This window comes from Neoarius graeffei, chromosome 26, assembly GCF_027579695.1.
Source record: "Neoarius graeffei isolate fNeoGra1 chromosome 26, fNeoGra1.pri, whole genome shotgun sequence".
NCBI lineage: Eukaryota > Metazoa > Chordata > Actinopteri > Siluriformes > Ariidae > Neoarius > Neoarius graeffei.
The window spans coordinates 55,463,864-55,483,697 of record NC_083594.1 but is presented as its reverse complement, the minus strand read 5'-3'; the positions used below and the strand labels follow the sequence as shown (position 1 = coordinate 55,483,697).

Here is a 19,834-nt window from a genome sequence, read left to right as displayed (position 1 = left end):
CAGGGAGTCTTCAGGCTCCACTGAACACCCCCCCCATCCTTTTGCTGAATGAGAGAGTATGAGATAGAGAGAGAGAGAGAGAGAGAAGAAGACAAGAGAAAGGGTTCGACACTGCTAAGGCTTGGATGGGAAATGGCCTTAAGAGATGAGGTGTGGTCTTTCTTCCCCAAACTTAAGTTATAGTACTTCATAAGGTGTGATGTTCAGCTGCGAGAGCTTTTGCTCCTGATGTTTGACAATATAACATCACTGGTCTTGACCACTCCTGACCGATAAGCTCATCAGTCATCACCATGCAGCAACACTATTCTTCAAACTGATCACTTATAATATCAATTACATGTTCAGTATAATTACTCATACAATGAAGATGAAATGTGAAGTATGATCCCTCATATAATATAGCAGTATAATTCTACACATTTACTGTGATTCCTTATTGCTGACTGATCTGAAACATGACTTGTCCATGGTCGACTCAACACTCCTGATGTAACAGAAACAGACAGAAATGGCATGAAGGGAATGGAATTTACAATTAATGGGGTATTCCTTGTTAATGTTGTGTGCTGCCTCATTTGTTATGTTAATAACATTCCCTAAATCTATGACTGTAATGAGGGACAATCCACTAGCATGCTTTAATACACGTTAATTTGATCGAGATGTGCTGATAATATACAATCTGATTCTTTAAACATCTTTTCCTTAAAAAAAAGAGATACATCAGATCTGCTGCAGCTCTGCTGCACTGTTAGTATTTAGTGCTAATATCTGGGAAATGTTAAGAGGCTCCATGAGCCACCATTGCTGTAAAGGGGGAAAAAAATGGTCCATTGGAGTGAATGGAGTTGATCTCTCTCTCTCTCTCTCTCTCTCTCTCTGGTTCTGACCCAAATACAAGCAATGGATGCTGTTATGCAAATTCACATAAATTTAAATTTTTCTTTTATGTTACAAATGCTGTACAAATTAACTCATTAATTAGCTAGTGAGCTTCTTAGAATTATCAGTAAGTTTAAAAATAAGACAGTACTCGTACAAAATGGCCACCATTTAGGCAACAAAATAAGTCAGTACAATGTCTACAAAACAATTTTTTTCATGAATTTCAACAACCTTACGCCAGTAATAACAATTTGTAAGATCTCAAGAATGCTAAAATATTACATCTAGTATCAGAACTTGAATTTGGAAAAATAAAAAAGTTCATTGAGCATTTGGTTTCTCGGTGGAGTCCTTAGCCGACGGTTCTCCAGCCGCACACACCATTCTCTCCTTTATCTTCTTATTGGTGCTTATCATGAGGAAAGGACTGAGTGCGGCGTAGCACGACGAGAAAAACAGTCTCATGTCCGCCACCACAGCCGGGACCCGAGCCACATGTAGCATGTAGATCCAGATCACGTTATCGATGCCGAAGAACATGGTGTACAGCACCACCAGCATGACGACAGTCTTGGCTGCCCGCATTTCCATGGAGGTTCCTTGCTGAGCGCGTCGGATGGACCTGACCTGTCTGCTGTGTTTATGCAGGAGAATGAGGATGTAGCCACTGGAGGCCAGCATGACTGCCACAAAGAGGAAGTCTCGTGTTGAGAGGGCTGCACCATTCACCATGTAGGACAGACTGTCACGGAAGTCTACGTGACAGAAGCCGAGGTTGAGGGTGAAGGCAGGCACGGTGCTGTTTCGAGGTGCCATTGAGAAAAGTGGAGCGGCGATGCAGACAATCATGTTGAGGAGCCACAGACCTATGAAGGTGGGCATAACCAGCCGTGACAGATGAGATTTCAGTTTGGTCAGGTGCGGCCCAGCCGACGGTGCAATAGTCAGCGCTTGGAAGACACTCAGCATACAGGTGATGCAGATGGAGAGGGCGCGGCCAATGCGGTAGGCGTAGATCACCACTTTGCACCCCGGATCATTTAGCAAGTCCGTCAGGCCGAAGATGTCCATCGTCTGTGGCACGCCACGCGTCAGCAGTAGCAGTAGGTTGCTGAAGGCCAGGTGAGCCAGGATTCTGTCCACGGGCTGCAGACGTGACTCTACAAAAGCGATATGAGCATACGCCATCAGCACGGACGCATTACCCAGAATTCCCAGCCCCGTCTGCAGGAGGAACGAGACTCCTTTAATGGTGATGCAGAGGTCCATGGAGCCTGGTTTCTGAGTCACACAGCAAGACAGAGATGATCAGGAAACACAACATGGAACTGATTACTGAAGAACTGAAAATGGTTTTCAGTTAAAATACATTAATTATATATTTTGCCTGCGATTAATCAAATCTCACCAGAAACTTCTTGTGACGGCTCATGTGCATAGTCTTCATTGCCGGGAATGGAAGTAAAGATATGTGAATTTATAATGTGTACCTTTCCACTGGGGCACCGACGCAGACCGAAACAAAACACCGCAAGATTCCATGTAACCATGGAAACCAGAGTCACCAAGGAAACTGAGTGCGAGTCCCACCTGCTTCCCGCACAATTAGTCTTTTAGTGAAAACAAAAACATCCAACAAGAACATCCAGCACTAACACACCAGTGCAGTGAGCTCACGTTAATGGAACATTTCCATCAAGACATCATCAGAGTCTAAACTCTGACTGTGGGAAAAGGAAATAAAATCCCTAAGATGGCGCTAGAATTAGGAACATACATTGAGAGGAGCCACTCAAAATTTACAGTGATCACTGGAGGGCGGTGTGTTGGTTAGTGTTAATAATCAGGAGTCAATTAGGGAAGAGCAGGGGATTGTGTGGTTCTGAGGATTTAAATCATTTTTTAAACAGAGATATTTTTATAAAGCTTTACATTTTACTAATCAAGGACACTGCAGTCAGGGTTACCAGATCCGCATCACAGACATATATTTAAAAACAAAACAAACAAAACCACACACGGTTTCAGCGTGAACCATTCTGTCCTCAGATAATGAGTGATGAGTGATGTGATGAAGCGGAGTGACTGTTACCACCCCAGAGTTGATTATTTTCCTCTAATAGCATGTCAATCAGTGTTTCATTCCTCTTACACCACAGCAATGGGCTGAAGATTATCATTATTTTCCTTTTATAGTTATATTTAGAGGCGGCATGGTGATGTCGCGATTAGTACTGTCACCTCACAGCAAGAAGGTTCTGGATTCAAGCCCAGGGGCTGATGGGGTCCTTTTTGTGTGGAGTTTGCATGTTCTCCCCGTGTCCGCGTGGGTTTCCTCCGGGTGCTCCGGTTTCCCCCACAGTCCAAAGACATGCAGGTTAGGTTAACTGGTGACTCTAAATTGAGCGTAGGTGTGAATGTGAGTGTGAATGGTTGTCTGTGTCTATGTGTCAGCCCTGTGATGACCTGGTGACATGTCCAGGGTGTACCCCGCCTTTCACCCAGAGTCAGCCTGCGCAGGATAAGCGGCTACAGATAATGGATGGATGGATGGATGGATGGATAGTTACATTTACCATTGTGGAATGTCCACAAAACAAGTTAGTTCCTGGTGTCAGTTATGTTATAGCAGCTATAAACTGTTGTTCCTTCATCAGGCTCTCGTTTTTAGCTCTCTTGAAGTGAAGAAGTAAAAAAAAATGCAGCTTGTTACATCATGTGACTGAGAAACTGGAAAGAAGTGTAAACTCCTCTGTCCTGAACATGTCAGAAAATTTAAAGTTCCAGCTTCACCTCTGACTGTGACAGAACACTGACACTGGAGACTCCTTCCAGAGACGTTTCAAAAGCATCTGTGAATGAGTGCATTAATATAAACCTGTGCTCCGGTCAGAGCTGCTGTTACAGATAATTAATCAACTCGTTCCCTTCTGACCAATCAGAGTCCAAAATTCAGCAGTGCTGTGGTGCACAGTCTTTTAATATTTTGGTGATTTAGATGTTAATAAAAACATTGTATGTCAAGTTGAAACGCAGGTTCGTCGGAAAACAATGTAGGAAGCCATTTTGTAGACTCTGTCCAAAACATTTACAGGAAAAGAACAAATATTGAATGGATTAAAAGTTACAAAGAGCTACTTGAGCTCTCAGACTTTACAACTCTTTAATCTTTAACGTCCTCGAGGGAAATAAAAGCGTTTGGAATTCACTTCTCTGACTCTCAGCTCAAATTTATTTACTGTGCTGAGGGACGAGTTGTTGTTTTTCTTTTCTTTTTGCTTTTGGGTGCCATTACCCAAGTGTATGGGGACAGGTTAATTAGATTAGACTCCATGGTGCATCTGATTTCCCTCAGGTTTGTCGTTTCCGTCGGGACGAGGACAAGCCTACACATGCAAGACTTTTACTTCTGAGTGCCTGAGCTTCATCATTTTTTTTAAACAATGTAATAAACGTCCACAGACTTTCTGTCAGGCCTGAAACGCTGGAACAAGAAATCAAAAGATTTTTACATCTAAATGTATGTAACACGTTTAAACCATTTTCAAAATAAAATGAATGATTATGAAGTATTAGTCCAGCCACGACTGCGATGTTGTTTGTCTGTTTATTGTCACAGATTAAAGAAATCGGCGTCTCCCGGGACTCATTAGCCGAACACAGATGAGGAACATTATAGCGCGTACCTGCTAATTACATCATCAGTGATGGGACGAGTGTTAATGATGTTCTAAAGGTGCGACAAAAACACAGCTTGTTTATTATTTTTCTTTTAAATATTTCCTCTAATACACCTGAGAAATGCAGCACAAGGCCCTGAGCTCGAGCCAAAATAATGACGATAAATGAAGGCCGAGTTAATGTTCATCTCTGAATTACATAGGGGGGGAAACCTACACGCATTTGAGGTTAGAAGTTTCCATACACTCATCATGGACATAAATTTCATGGCAATATTGGGCTTTCTGGGGCAGAATGATCGGACAACATACATCTTTAATGGGGGAAAAACAACAAGAATTTGCTGCACAAGTTTTCATTTACAGAATTTTGGGTTTCTGAAATCAACACAGGGTCAAAATTATACATACAGCTGCCTAATATTTGGTTAAAGGTCCCTTTTGGTAGCCATCAACAAGCTTCTGGCAGAATTCTGGCTGGATATTTGTCCTCTCTTCTTGGCAGAATTGGTTGAGTTTGATTAAACTTGTTGGTTTCCTGGAACAGACCTGACTTTGAATAATAGTCTGCATATTTTCAAAAGGGTTGAGGTCAGGACTTTGGGAAAACCATTCCAAAAGCTTTATGTTGTCCTGCTTTATACATTTCACAACCAGCTCTGATGTGTGTTTGGAGTCACTGTCCTGTTGGAACACACAACAGTGTTTCATTTTCTGATGGTTATGCTCTTCAAAATTCTGAGGTTCCTTCTTCATTATTCCATCCACTTTTTCACCATGCTCAGCAGTTGATTAACAGCTGTTTAACAGCTGGTACAGTGTTCTTGGGGTTGAATGCCTCACCTTCACTCCTCCAAACATACCTCTGGTCATTGTAGCCAAACAATTTAATCTCTGTCTCATCTGACCATAAAACCTTCCTTCAGGAAGATTTTTCTTTGTTCATGAGGTCAGCTGCAAGATTAAAGGTGTTGCTTTTGGAGCTTCTTTCTTGGACAGCAGCCTCTCAGTCCAAATGGTGATGTAAAACTCTCCTGACTGTAGTCAGTGTTCCAGCAGCTTCCAGTTCATGGCAGTCCTGTGTCTTGGTGGTTCCTGAGTTGTTCCTGACCATTTGACCCAGTTTCCTCTCATGAGGAAATTACATGAAAATAAAATGAAAATAAACATACACTGATTACATCTGAAAAATCACATACACTTCAGGAGAAATGTAAAAAAAAAAAACCACACACATAAATTTCACATATGATGGCATATTAGGGTCAGTGTAGCTGGAGGAGAAGGGTAATCTTCTGAGGAAAAAAACCTCAGAATTTCTGAGATTAAACACACAAATTTATGAGGGAAAAAAAGGTCACTTTAAAAAATAATGGTTTTTTTGTGTCAAGGAACCACATTGACTACAAAGACTGCATTTCCTACAACTCTTGGCTCAGCCATTTCACAGGAACAGAGATTTGAGCAAATGAGAAGAATCCACACACAAAGTAATAGGAAACTGCTCTTGTACAGTAATTATACATGTATAAACCGCTAAGACAAAAAAAAAAGGACATGGATAAACAAAGCTGTTCAGTGTGAACATTCATCTCCCATTGCATCCAGGAAGCACAACAATCATGTGCATTCTGGGAAATGGAGTTAAATCTCTTTATTCTTTTATATTCAGCATGGTGGTGCGCTGTTCAGGCCGACGGGGGTCTTTCTCTGTGGAGTTTGCATGTCTCCACGTGTCTGTATGGGCTTCGTCCGGGTGCTCCGGTTTCCTCCCACAGTGCAAAGACACGAGGATTCAGGCTACGTTTACATTAGACCGTATCTGTCTCATTTTCTTCGCGGATGCACTGTCCGTTTACATTAAACCGCCTGGAAACGCCGGGAAACGGGAATCCACCAGCGTCCACGTATTCAATCTAGATCGTGTCTGGTCCGGTGCTGTGTAAACATTGAGAATACGCGGATACGCTGTGCTGAGCTCTAGCTGGCGTTGTCATTGGACAACGTCACTGTGACATCCACCTTCCTGATTCGCTGGCGTTGGTCATGTGACGCGACTGCTGAAAAACGGCGCGGACTTCCGCCTTGTATCACCTTTCATTAAAGAGTATAAAAGTATGAAAATACTGCAAATACTGATGCAAATACTGCCCATTGTGTAGTTATGATTGTCTTTAGGCTTGCCATCCTTCCACTTGCAAGTAGTAAGTGATATGCGCTGGGATCACACACACAGCGGCTCAGTCCCGAATCACTGCTTGTGCACTTCACTCGCGCGCTGTGTGAGCTGCGCAGGGCCGGAGTGCGCACCCTCCAGAGGGCACTCGCTGTTCAGGGCGGAGTGATTTGGAGCGCAGGATGCCTGCGGAGCCGAGCGTATCCGTGTATTGGCGTTGCTGTGTGCACGCAAATCGTGTATTGGTGTTGCTGTGTGCACACTAATCGTTTTAAAAATGTTAATCTGATGATCCGCTGATACGGTCTAATGTAAACATGGGCTCAGTCAACTGGCTCCTCTCAATCTCCCAGAAGTGTGAGTGTGATGATTGTTGGTTTCTGTGTAGTCCTGTGATAGACTGGTGACCCACCCAGAGTGAGCCCCACCTCTCACCTGAAGTCATCTGTGATTGGTTCAAGATCCCTCCCCCATGACCCTGATGGATAAGTGGGAAAGATAATGGATGGATGGATGGTTTGTATGATCGAGGAGGAAAGTCTGCATTTCCTATAACGCTCAGCTCAGCCATGGTGTCTGTAGTGTGATGACATTGTTCCAGCCTTCCAAAGTGAAGCGATTGTGGTTCATTGACCAAAAAAAAACCCAACCAAAAAAAACTTCACTATGTTTCCAGATTCTAATCTCTGAGTTTTTGCTCAGAATAGTGCCCCCTCCCCAGCTCTGTAATATTTTACATAATATAATTACTGACAATGGCTCATTGTAAAGCTGAATATTAATTTATAAAATTTCTATCCATCCATTTTAAACGTTGACAATCTGTATCTACAGTGGTGCTTGAAAGTTTGTGAACCCTTTAGAATTTTCTATGTTTCTTCATAAATATGGCCTAAAACATCATCAGATTTTCACACAAGTCCTAAAAGTAGATAAAGAGAACCCAGTTAAACAAATGAGACAAAAATATTATACTTGGTCATTTATTTATTGAGGAAAATGATCCAATATTACATATCTCTGAGTGGCAAAAGTATGTGAACCTTTGCTTTCAGTATCTGGTGTGACCCCCTTGTGCAGCAATAACTGCAACTAAACGTTTGCGGTAACTGTTGATCAGTCCTGCACACCGGCTTGGAGGAATTTTAGCCCGTTCCTCCGTACAGAACAGCTTCAACTCTGGGATGTTGGTGGGTTTCCTCACATGAACTGCTCGCTTCAGGTCCTTCCACAACATTTCCATTGGATTAAGGTCAGGACTTTGACTTGGCCATTCCAAAACATTCACTTTATTCTTCTTTAACCATTCTTTGGTAGAATGGTAGAATGACTGACTTGTGTGCTTAGGGTCATTATCTTGCTGCATGACCCACCTTCTCTTGAGATTCAGTTCATGGACAGATGTCCTGACATTTTCCTTTAGAATTCGCTGGTATAATTCAGAATTCATTGTACCATCAATGATGGTAAGCCGTCCTGGCCCAGATGCAGCAAAACAGGCCCAAACCATGATACTACCACCACCATGTTTCACAGATGGGATAAGGTTCTTATGCTGGAATGCAGTGTTTTCCTTTCTCCAAACATAACGCTTCTCATTTAAACCAAAAAGTTCTATTTTGGTCTCATCCGTTCACAAAACATTTTTCCAATAGCCTTCTGGCTTGTCCACGTGATCTTTAGCAAACTGCAGACGAGCAGCAATGTTCTTTTTGGAGAGCAGTGGCTTTCTCCTTGCAACCCTGCCATGCACACCATTGTTGTTCAGTGTTCTCCTGATGGTGGACTCATGAACATTAACATTAGCCAATGTGAGAGAGGCCTTCAGTTGCTTAGAATTTACCCTGGGGTCCTTTGTGACCTCGCCAACTATTACACGCCTTGCTCTTGGAGTGATCTTTGTTGGTCGACCACTCCTGGGGAGGGTAACAATGGTCTTGAATTTTGTCCATTTGTACACAATCTGTCTGACTGTAGATTGGTGGAGTCCAAACTCTTTAGAGATGGTTTTGTAACCTTTTCTAGCCTGATGAGCATTAACAATGCTTTTTCTGAGGTCCTCAGAAATCTCCTTTGTTCGTGCCATGATACACTTCCACAAACATGTGTTGTGAAGGTCAGACTTTGATAGATCCCTGTTCTTTAAATAAAACAGGGTGCCCACTCACACCTGATTGTCATCCCATTGATTGAAAACACCTGACTCTAATTTCACCTTCAAACTAACTGCTAATCCTAGAGGTTCACATACTTTTGCCGCTCACAGATATGTAATATTGGATCATTTTCCTCAATAAATAAATGACCAAGTATAATATTTTTGTCTCATTTGTTTAACTGGGTTCTCTTTATCTACTTTTAGGACTTGTGTGAAAATCTGATGATGTTTTAGGTCATATTTATGCAGAAATATAGAAAATTCTAAAGGGTTCACAAACTTTCAAGCACCACTGTATGTGTGCATATGGAGACACTACATTTCTTCATTAGAGAGGAACATTTTTCACAGGTTTTCCACCACTGTAGTGCTTTCGCTTTTGTAAAAAATACAGAATAAAACTGTAATGGAAGTTGACGTGAATGCTAAGTGTGGGAGATAGGAACAGTTTAATGTGATTAGTATGGTTAATCTAGACAGTTCTGCACAGTTGGTGTGATTAACCTGATTAGTTTAACATGGCGTTAACATGGGGTTCGGTGTGTTGTTAAATGGATAATAATAAGTTTTAATTCCAATTTCAGTTCTGCAATTTGTCCTTTTCTCTTTCAGTATGATGTAAAAACGTTCTAGCACAGTCGGTGCAATTCACCACAGACGAATTCTTTGACCTCTTTAGCACAGTTAACATGGACAGTGTCGTTAATACAGACAATTCAGTCATGTTAGCATGGATAGTTCTGTTTGGTTAGCACGATTAGTAGTGTTAATATGGTCAGTTCAGTGTGGTTAATATGGATAAGACAGTATGGTTAGCATGGCTAATATGGAGGGTTGTGTATGAATATCATGGGCAGTTCATTCTGGTTAGCATGCATAATATAATCAGTGTTAGCATGGCTAATGGGCGGCACGGTGGTGTAGTGGTTAGTGCTGTCACCTCACAGCAAGAAGGTCTGGGTTCGAGCCCCGTGGCCGGCGAGGGCCTTTCTGTGCAGAGTTTGCATGTTCTCCCCGTGTCCGCGTGGGTTTCCTCCGGGTGCTCCGGTTTCCCCCACAGTCCAAAGACATGCAGGTTAGGTTAACTGGTGACTCTAAATTGAGCGTAGGTGTGAATGTGAGTGTGAATGGTTGTCTGTGTCTATGTGTCAGTCCTGTGATGACCTGGCGACTTGTCCAGGGTGAACCCCGCCTTTCACCCGTAGTCAGCTGGGATAGGATCCAGCTCGCCTGCGACCCTGTAGAACAGGATAAAGCGGCTACAGATAATGAGATGAGATGAGCATGGCTAATAGAGACAGTAGTGTTAGCATGGCTAATAGAGACAGTAGTGTTAGCATGGCTAATAGAGACAGTAGTGTTAGCATGGCTAATGTAGCCCAGATCTGGAGATCAGTTGAGGCTCAAGTGAATTTAAGTCCGTGTTAAAGATGAAATCATGGTGCGTAATGGGATTTACACGAATGGCTCGTTTTTTCTCAGTGTTAAATACGTATATGGATATGGACAGAGCCTTCTGTCCTTACTCTGCATTTCGTCCATTTCTGTGCATGTTTTCTGACAGATAACGGATATGGACAAAATGGAGCAGTGCCACGTGTCCTACCGGGGCAGTGGAGCCAACAGTTCAAGTGAGACACAATAAAGAAATTTATAAACTGGTGGAACTTTATGAGGAGAGGTTATGATCCAGGAAGAAATTCTAAACATCTATATGATGTGACTTCACCTGGACACAGGGACAAACAGTTGTTCCAGAACAGCTGGGAGGAGATTGGATGGGAGTTACATGTGAGTTTGATGGAAGTGAAGAAAAAGGGGAGCTGCTGTTTGAAATGGACGGATTTATTTTCGTATCTGAAGGGAGCATAAATGAGACATAACCCTGAGTTATGCTGTATCTTTTTCACTCTCTCTCTCACACACACACACACACACATATATATCGATCAGTGTGTGAAGAAACATGACACCTCCACTCACATGTCCAGGTGTGTGGTGGATCAGTCAGGTGAATGTCATTCGGAGAATGAGGAGCAGGTGGATGTGAGGCCTCAGTGGGCGAGCAGTGGACTGTGCAGTGACTCTCATTGTCTGTGGTTCTCCAAAAATGTGTACACTGTCAAAAATGATCAGTGGATTTTACTTAAAAATATAGTTCAAAAATTTTGAATGCTTGTTTTTAAGTTTACTCCATATCACATTTTAGGTAATTAAAAAAAAAAACCAACTTGAAACTTACATGATTGAAAAATCTTTATTTCACTTAATGATTTTAATTTTAAAGAAAGTTTCCCCAGACAGTAAAATTAAGCTCTTTTAATTTTGACTTCCTTAATATTTTCAGATGAATATGAGTAATAATTTGAGTTAATGCGACCCCTACTCCTCTGATTAGCACTGTTACTGCAACTTCTACTGCCACAGTGAAAATCTACCACAGATGGGTTTATTATGAGTTGTACATCAGATAAATTGAAAATCACTCCACAAATAAGTATTTTAGTTAGTTTCAAATCAACATTGTTTATTTTAAGAATTGACATGTAAAAAACATGAGAATATCACAACCGCTGTCCCCTTCCCCATCCCCCAAATATATCTTATAGTAAACGATGTTAAATGTCAGCTGGAGGACTAAAGTATGTCTGCATCAGTACCACAGCCCCTTCAGTGTTCTTCAGTGACAGAGTCTTTGGAGACAGTTTCCCACTGTCCAGTTCCAGGAGCATTTTTTTCAGGACACTTTGTAACCCTGCACTCCCCTTTACTTCCTCCAAAATGCTCCCTGCCTCTAAAGCATTGCCATCTGCAGAGCCCCTTTGGTGACGGGCTTCAAACTGTTGTGTGTTGTTTCAGGCCATCAGGGTGGAGTTCGTCATGAGTGTCCTGAAATAAACATAATAAGGGACAGATTTATTACATGAGACTGTTTGCAAACCTGTGTTCCTCTTCTCCTTATATGCGAATGGTTGCACCTCCAAGGACCTTTTTTTTAAACAAACAGTTGAGTTCATTTTGTAGCTCAGAATCATTCAGGAACGTCACAGTATGAGCTGACATTCTTTTGCCAGCCAACTGACCAGCTTGGTTTAAAAAAACCCGACAATAATTAAAATAATATAATTTGCCAACGATCGCTTTTTTTGTAAATTAATGAAAGAGCGACATGTCATACTTTTGTTTGTTACATTTAATGTTCATGAAATGACTTACCATAGTTCCTGTTGTCACTTATGTTATAGCAGCTATAAACAGTCATTTCCTCATAAGTCTCTCTTTTTCTCTCTTGAAGTTCATAAGACAAAAAAACAACAACAAAATAATGCACAGCTTGTCATTTTACTGAGAAACTGTAAAGAAGTATAAACTCCTCTGTGCTGATGATGTCAGAAAGCATAAAGTTACAGATTCACTTCTGACTGTTTCAAAGCGCCGACACTGGAGACTCCTTCCAGAAACGATACATAAACACTTCTCCTTCCACAAAACTTCACCACGTCAACAATTACATGTGTTTTTTTTTTAATCGGCTAAATGAGCTGTTACTATGGAAACAATAATGATTATGCAGTAGAACACGCCCATTAATATAAATCTGTGACTGTTGTTCAGACATGTCATTTAATGATTACTATAACACTCTCCAGGCGGCACGGTGGTGTAGTGGTTAGTGCTGTCGCCTCACAGCAAGAAGGTCCGGGTTCGAGCCCCGGGGCCGGCGGGGGCCTTTCTGTGTGGAGTTTGCATGTTCTCCCCGTGTCCGCGTGGGTTTCCTCCGGGTGCTCCGGTTTCCCCCACAGTCCAAAGACATGCAGGTTAGGTTAACTGGTGACTCTAAATTGAGCGTAGGTGTGAATGTGAGTGTGAATGGTTGTCTGTGTCTATGTGTCAGCCCTGTGATGACCTGGTGACTTGTCCAGGGTGAACCCCGCCTTTCGCCCGTAGTCAGCTGGGATAGGCTCCAGCTTGCCTGCGACCCTGTGGAAGGATAAAGCGGCTAGAGATAATGAGATGAGATGAGATAACACTCTCCATTTAAATGTTCCACCATATTATTGTGTTTTTAAATGATAGCTTAGTACTGAAATACCGTGATCTATTTTTACTCTGGTGTCAAACTGTGAAAATGTCAAACCGTAACAGAGCGAAGTGACGCTCATCTCTCTCTGGATGAACACAGGAACTCAACCGTCTTCATGAAGCACATTTAAACAAAGAAATAATTTATGACAGTGTTTTAAAGGCTGATTTTTGTCAATAACTCTCTCTCTCTGTGTTCTAAAAGTGGCTCATATCATTAAAGCAATCAAAATCAAGTTTATTGCCAAGTACGTTCTCACATGCAAGGAATTTGCTTTGGTGGTTGGTGCTTGAACAGTTAAGATAGAAAAATTTAGCAAAGACAAAAGGAGCTATATACATAGACTAAAAGATAAGAAGAATCTAAAATATACAAATTTGAAAAGCGGACCTATTTAGGGAGTATGTGCATGAGTTGTTGAAGTCCAAGCTGTACAGTGTGTCCTGGAATGTGTGAAAATCAGTCACATGATGAAGATGGAGAAGAGTCATGACATGACAGAGAGGAAGAGAATATGCGCAGTGGGTTAACTAAATAGCCAAGCTCAACAGTGTGAGCTGGAATGTGCAATAAAAGTTCACAGAATGATGATGACCTTGAAATGTGCAAAATCAGATTTATTAATGAAACATTAAACACTGGAAACTTCGTCGGTTAAATGTGTTGAATTGTAATTTTCCTGTCAGATCAGGAACCACAGATTTAGGCTCTCAGATGCTTCATATCGGCCCAGAGGTGCAAAAAGGTGGGATACACCATATATTTCAACTACATCATGACATAGAGAAGGAGTCGAGATGGAGCAAAGTCAAAAGAAACTGTCAGGGGCTGAGAAGAGGAAAAGAAAGAGGGGAAAGGGAGAAACGTGTGAAGGAACAAGAGCAATATTCTCTGTGTGGATGAAATGATGCAGGGAGGATGTAAAGTCCTGTACAGTGAAAATCTTGAAGTTGACATTTTCTAGTTGGTTAAATGAGGCGAGCTGATGTCGGCTAACATTTGGGAGGTGAATGTAGTTTTCTGAGACACAGGATAAGCCAATGGTCAAATCCCAGTGCTTTATCAGGACGTTTTTCTCTCCTTCACCTCAAATCATCAAGAGCTATAAGTATATCTCCTTTCCTCAGAGGTGAAGCTGATGTTCATCCTGTCACATTCAGGTCTCTAAACCATAGGCTACCAGGGGTGAGTTCATCACAGGTCTTCTTGTGGTTATACCAGTCAGTCACAAACTTATGTTACTGATGTGGTGTTGTGGACAATCAACCAACATTATGCAAATCATCGAGGAAATCTATTGAGCTTAGATTAGCATAAAGCCCCAAAAGCAGAAGTGCAATTTGTTCCAACAAAAATGGCCCTTTGTTTGGAGGAATAAGACTCTCAGGCACAGTCTTTCAACTGAATGTGAACTTTTTTTTAGCCTTGTATTTGATGCTTAGTGAGTGAGTTTTTCTGGTCTCTCTCACCTAAAGCAACAACAAGCAACTCTAACGACCATGAGCTCCTGAACAAAATGATACATACGTGGTGGTGTCCAGGAACCATGATGCACTGTGCATGTACACCTCCGTCTCATGTTCAACACAAAGTTTAAAAATAAGGCAGTACTCATACAAAATGGCCGCCATTTAGGCAGCAAAATAAATCAGTACAATTGGGCCCAAACCTAATTTAAAAAAAATTATTTCAACAATCTTATGCCAATTATAACAATTCAAAATATCTAAAGAATCCTAAAATCTGACATCTAGTATCAGAACTTGAATGTGGAAAAATAAAAAAGTTCATTGAGCATTTGGTTTCTCGGTGGAGTCCTCAGCCGACGGTTCTCCAGCCGCACACACCATTCTCTCCTTTATCTTCTTATTGGTGCTTATCATGAGGAAAGGACTGAGTGCGGCGTAGCACGATGAGAAAAACAGTCTCATGTCCGCCACCACAGCCGGGACCCGAGCCACATGTAGCATGTAGATCCAGATCACGTTATCGATGCCGAAGAACATGGTGTACAGCACCACCAGCATGACGACAGTCTTGGCTGCCCGCATTTCCATGGAGGTTCCTTGCTGAGCACGTCGGATGGACCTGACCTGCCTGCTGTGTTTGTGCAGGAGGACGAGGATGTAGCCGCTGGAGGCCAGCATGACAGCCACGAAGAGGAAGTCTCGTGTCGATTGACCAATGCCATTCACCATGTATGTCAGGCTGTCACGGAAGTCGACGTGACAGAAGCCGAGGTTGAGGGTGAAGGCAGGCACGGTGCTGTTTCGAGGTGCTATTGAGAAAAGCGCAGCACCGAGGCTTGCAATCATGTTAAGGAGCCACAGACCTATGAAGGTGGGCATGACAAGCTGCGACAGATGAGATTTCAGTTTGGTCAGGTGCGGCCCACTCAACGGTGCGATAGTCAGCGCTTGGAAGACGCTCAGCATGCAGGTGATGCAGATGGAGAGGGCGCGGCCAACGCGGTAGGCGAAGATCACCACTTTGCACCCCGGATCGTTCAGCAAGTCCGTCAGGCCGAAGATGTCCATCGTCTGTGGCACGCCACGCGTCAGCAGTAGCAGTAGGTTGCTGAAGGCCAGGTGAGCCAGGATTCTGTCCACGGGCTGCAGACGTGACTCTACAAAAGCGATATGAGCATACGCCATCAGCACGGACATGTTACCCAGAATTCCCAGCCCCGTCTGCAGGAGGAACGAGACTCCTTTAATGGTGATGCAGAGGTCCATGGAGCCTGGTTTCTGAGTCACACAGCAAGACAGAGATGATCAGGAAACACAACATGGAACTGATTACTGAAGAACTGAAAATGGTTTTTAAATAAATATGACATTTATATCATATATATGCACACACACAGTACCAGTCAAAAGTTTGTACACCCCTACTTGACTCATCCAGAGTTTTTTCTGTATTTTGATGACTATTCTTGACACTGTAGAACAAACCTGAAGACATCAAAATGATGAAATAACATCTGGAACATTATATGGAATTATGTGATAAACAAAAAAAAAGTGTTAAAAAAACAAAAAATGTTTAATATTTTAGATTCTTCAGTGTATCCAGCGTTTCCCTTGATGACACTTTGTACACTATTGGTGTTATCTTAACCAGCTTCATAAGGGAGTTACCTGGATGCTTTTCAGTTAACAGGTGCCTCGTCAAAAGGTAATCAGTGGACAAGTTTCTCACCTTCTTAATGCATTTGAGATCCAACAGTAAATAATGAAAATGCACATAATAAAACAGCCCGATTCCACAACTGTAGTAATCTATTTTATGTCAGTAACCAAACACCTAAGTAAAGAGAACATCCATCATTACTTTAAGACATGAAGTGACTTTTAATTCATAAAAATAAAGAAAAAACATTGAAATTTGAAGGTGTACCTAAACTTTTGACTGGTACTGTATGTACAGCTCACCTGGAACTACTTCTTGTGACGGCTGCAACGCATTTGTAATCTTTACCACCGGGGATGGAAGTAAAGATATGTGAATTTATAATGTGTACCTTTCCACTGGGGCACCGACGCAGACCGAAACAAAGCACCGCAAGATCCCATGTAACCATGGAAACCAGAGTCACCAAGGAAACTGAGGGCGAGTCCCACCTGCTTACCGCACAATTAGTCTTTTAGTGAAAACAATGACACATGCATGAATAAAACACCAACATCCAACAAGAACATCCAGCACTAACACACCAGTGCAGTGAGCGCACGTTAATGGAACATTTCCATCAAGACATCATCAGAGTCTAAACTCTGACTGTGGGAAAAGGAATTATCCTTATAATTATAGTCAGGGGTGTCAGACTCCAAATTTTTTTTGTCACATCAGCATTTTTGTGAGCTCCTGAAGAGCTGGAATCAAAATCTGTGACTTCTGTTTTTCAACTTATTGAGCATAATTGTTTCACTCCAATTGCCGAGGCTTTGAAATTAGAACAGGATGTCTGTCGAAAAATAACTCACAGAAATGATAAAAGTGTTGCACTGCTGGGTATTTTATCATTTATACATTTATCATATTTATTCCAAAGAAGTGGGGGTTTTTTTTCATCAAAACGTTCCTTTGTATAATCATATTATATTGGATACCAGCTGCTTTAATAAGAAACGGGATTCGCTAATTCGGATGGAAACATTTTTCCTCTTTCTCTTTGTAGGCTACTCGCCAGATAGCGACATGACAAGCAAGATATATTGAGGTGAGAGTCAGAGAAGGAGCCTGCTTGAGTTTGATGCAAAAGAAAAATAGATTAGGATTTATTCTATATAAGGTGTAATTTCTCCTGATATTCACCTGTTATTTTAATAATAATTAATATGAAATGATGAACAAATATGAAAGATTGTTTGTTTGAGAGTAGGCTCCTCTGCATCCCCCATCGGTGTGAATGTGAGTGTGATGGTTGTGTAGCCCTGTGATAGATTGGTGACCTCCCCAGGGTGAACCCCGCCTCTCACCTGAAGTCAGCTGGGATTGGCTCCAGCTTCCCCACGACCCTGATGGATAAGCAGTGTAGATAATGGAGGGATGTGTGAGAGTAGATTGTGTCTTAAATGATAAAATAACAAATTAGTGTCCTCCCTACTTCTCCTGCTGTCTGACATCCACCTGAAATGCACAAGCACATCACACCACTTAATTTAACAGCGCAGATAAAGAAAACGATCATAATTTTGTTCAGGATATTTCCTCATACCACCAAAATTCATTTCTGGTTATGCCACTTCCAACACAGCATGCTTCTAGATGTGCAACATGCACCTAGCGCAGCACTGTTGTTAACCCGCATTTGAGACCGTGGTCAAGCCAGTTGGGGCAGAAATTGTTCTGCACATATATATGGGGTTGATGGTTACTAACCATCAGTTGGGGATAAAAATGCCTTCCTCCCGTCAGTTTCAGTTTAGCACTATAAGGTGTACTCATGCGCACAGTCGCTCCTTTACAGATCTGCTGTGAATTCTGGATTGTGTGAAAATACTGAGCAGTATTGTTCTACGGGCCGTTTCAATAGCCTATTATCCCCCCCCAAGTCCACACAAGCCGAATGAACCAAGGATTTGGCCCGTGGGCCTTGTGTCTGACACATGTGCTCTATGATGGACTGAGAATGAGGAACCCAGATTGAGAGGAGCCAAGACTCCTTTTGAAAAATCTGCAGTGATCACTGGAGGGAGGTGTGTTGGTTAGTGTTAATAATCAGGAGTCTGTTTGAGAAGAGCAGGGGATTGTGTGGTTTTGAGGATTTAATGCATTTTTTAAACACAGGGATATTTTTTCCAATCTCTGTTTTACTAATCGAGGGTAAATCAGGGTTACCAGATCTGTGCAACCAAATCAGCACAGTGGACATCCATTCATTTTCTATACCGCTTGTCCATCAGTGTTGTGGAGAAGCTGGAGCCAATCCCAGTTTGACTTCAGGTGAGAGTTGGGGTTCACTCTGGGCAGGTCACCAATCTGTCACAGGGCTACACTGAGACGAACAACTATCACACTCGCACCGATGGGGGATTGAGAGTATTCAGTTGACCTCATGACTTTAGACTGTGGGAGGAAACCAGAGCACCTGGAGGAAACCCACACAGGCAATGGGAGAACATGCAAACTCCACACAGGAAGACCCCAGTCAGTCACAAGGTTCGAATCAAGAACCATCTTGCTGTAAGGCGATAGTGGTAACCACCATGATGCCAATACAATGGACACGTTTCAAAACCCACACACGGTCTCAGCATGAACCCTTCTGTCCTTAGATAATCAGTGATGGGTGATGTGATGAAGCGGAGTGAGTGTTACCACCCCAAAGTTGATTATTTTCCTCTAACAGCACGCTGCTCAGTGTTTCATTCCTCTTACACCACAGCAATGGGCTGAAGATTATCATTTTGTTATATTTTAAAGTATGGCACATACATTTTTTCTTTTATAGTTACATTTACCATTGTGGAATGTCCACAAAACAAGTTAGTTCCTGGTGTCCGTTATGTTATAGCAGCTATAAACTGTTGTTCCTTCATCAGGCTCTTGTTTTTAGCTCTCTTGAAGTGAAGAAGTAAAAAAAAATGCAGCTTGTTACATCATGTGACTGAGAAACTGGAAAGAAGTGTAAACTCCTCTGTCCTGAACATATCAGAAAACCTAAAGTTCCAGCTTCACCTCTGACTGTTACACTGGAGATTCCTTCCAGAAAACTTCACTGTCTCCATGTTGTACCGCTGTATGAGTCCCTGTGAATGAACCGTTACTATAGAAACAATAATGTATTAGAATGCGTGCATTAATATAAACCTGTGCTACAGTCAGAGCTGCTATTATGGAGAATTGAGCAACTCCTTCCCTTCTGACCAATCAGAGTCCAGAATTCGACAGTGCTGTGGTGTACAGTCTTTTAATATTTTGGTGATTTAGACGTCAATAAAAACACTGTAAGTCAAGTTGGAATGCAGGTTCATTGGAAAACAATGTAGGAAGCCATTTTGTAGACTCTGTCCAAAACATTTTTACATATTTGCAGTACACTCTTCCTCTTGCAGTGCAATGGCTGAATAAGGCATCTAGTCCTGGGAGGAATTGAGTTTTACAAGTCAACGTGCAACAGAACCGTCCAGTTAGAGGACACTGCGCGGCAGCATTAGAGCTTTCCGATCGTCGCAATCTTTTGTGCCATCGGAATACAAGCTCTTCAGTCCAGAGAGGCTTTTACTGGGGGCCCGAGAATAATTGGCCTGACTTATTGTGCAAGGTATGGAGGTGCAGGAAGACCTAAGGTGATGAACCAACAGTGATGGTGACAGACCCGAGAAGCTGGAAGTTTCTAGCTG

At 42.1% G+C, this 19,834-nt stretch overlaps 2 protein-coding genes across 2 annotated transcripts; both read right to left on the bottom strand.

Annotated features, from left to right (window-relative positions):
- Nucleotides 1–1,209: 1,209 nt before the first annotated feature.
- LOC132874326 (olfactory receptor class A-like protein 1) lies at nt 1,210–2,157 on the bottom strand. The gene has a single exon (XM_060910410.1). It carries the CDS (start codon nt 2,155–2,157, stop codon nt 1,210–1,212), a length of 948 nt encoding a protein of 315 aa, XP_060766393.1.
- A 12,616-nt stretch (nt 2,158–14,773) lies between these two features.
- Nucleotides 14,774–15,721, bottom strand: LOC132874319 (olfactory receptor class A-like protein 1). The gene has a single exon (XM_060910403.1). The coding sequence runs from the start codon at nt 15,719–15,721 to the stop codon at nt 14,774–14,776; it is 948 nt and encodes a 315-aa protein (XP_060766386.1).
- Between the last annotated feature and the right edge of the window lie 4,113 nt (nt 15,722–19,834).

Excerpts from the sequence above, each read along its gene's own strand:
- LOC132874319 (XM_060910403.1), bottom strand. The coding sequence starts at position 15,721 with ATGGACCTCTGCATCACCATTAAAGGAGTCTCGTTCCTCCTGCAGACG.
- LOC132874326 (XM_060910410.1), bottom strand. The coding sequence starts at position 2,157 with ATGGACCTCTGCATCACCATTAAAGGAGTCTCGTTCCTCCTGCAGACG.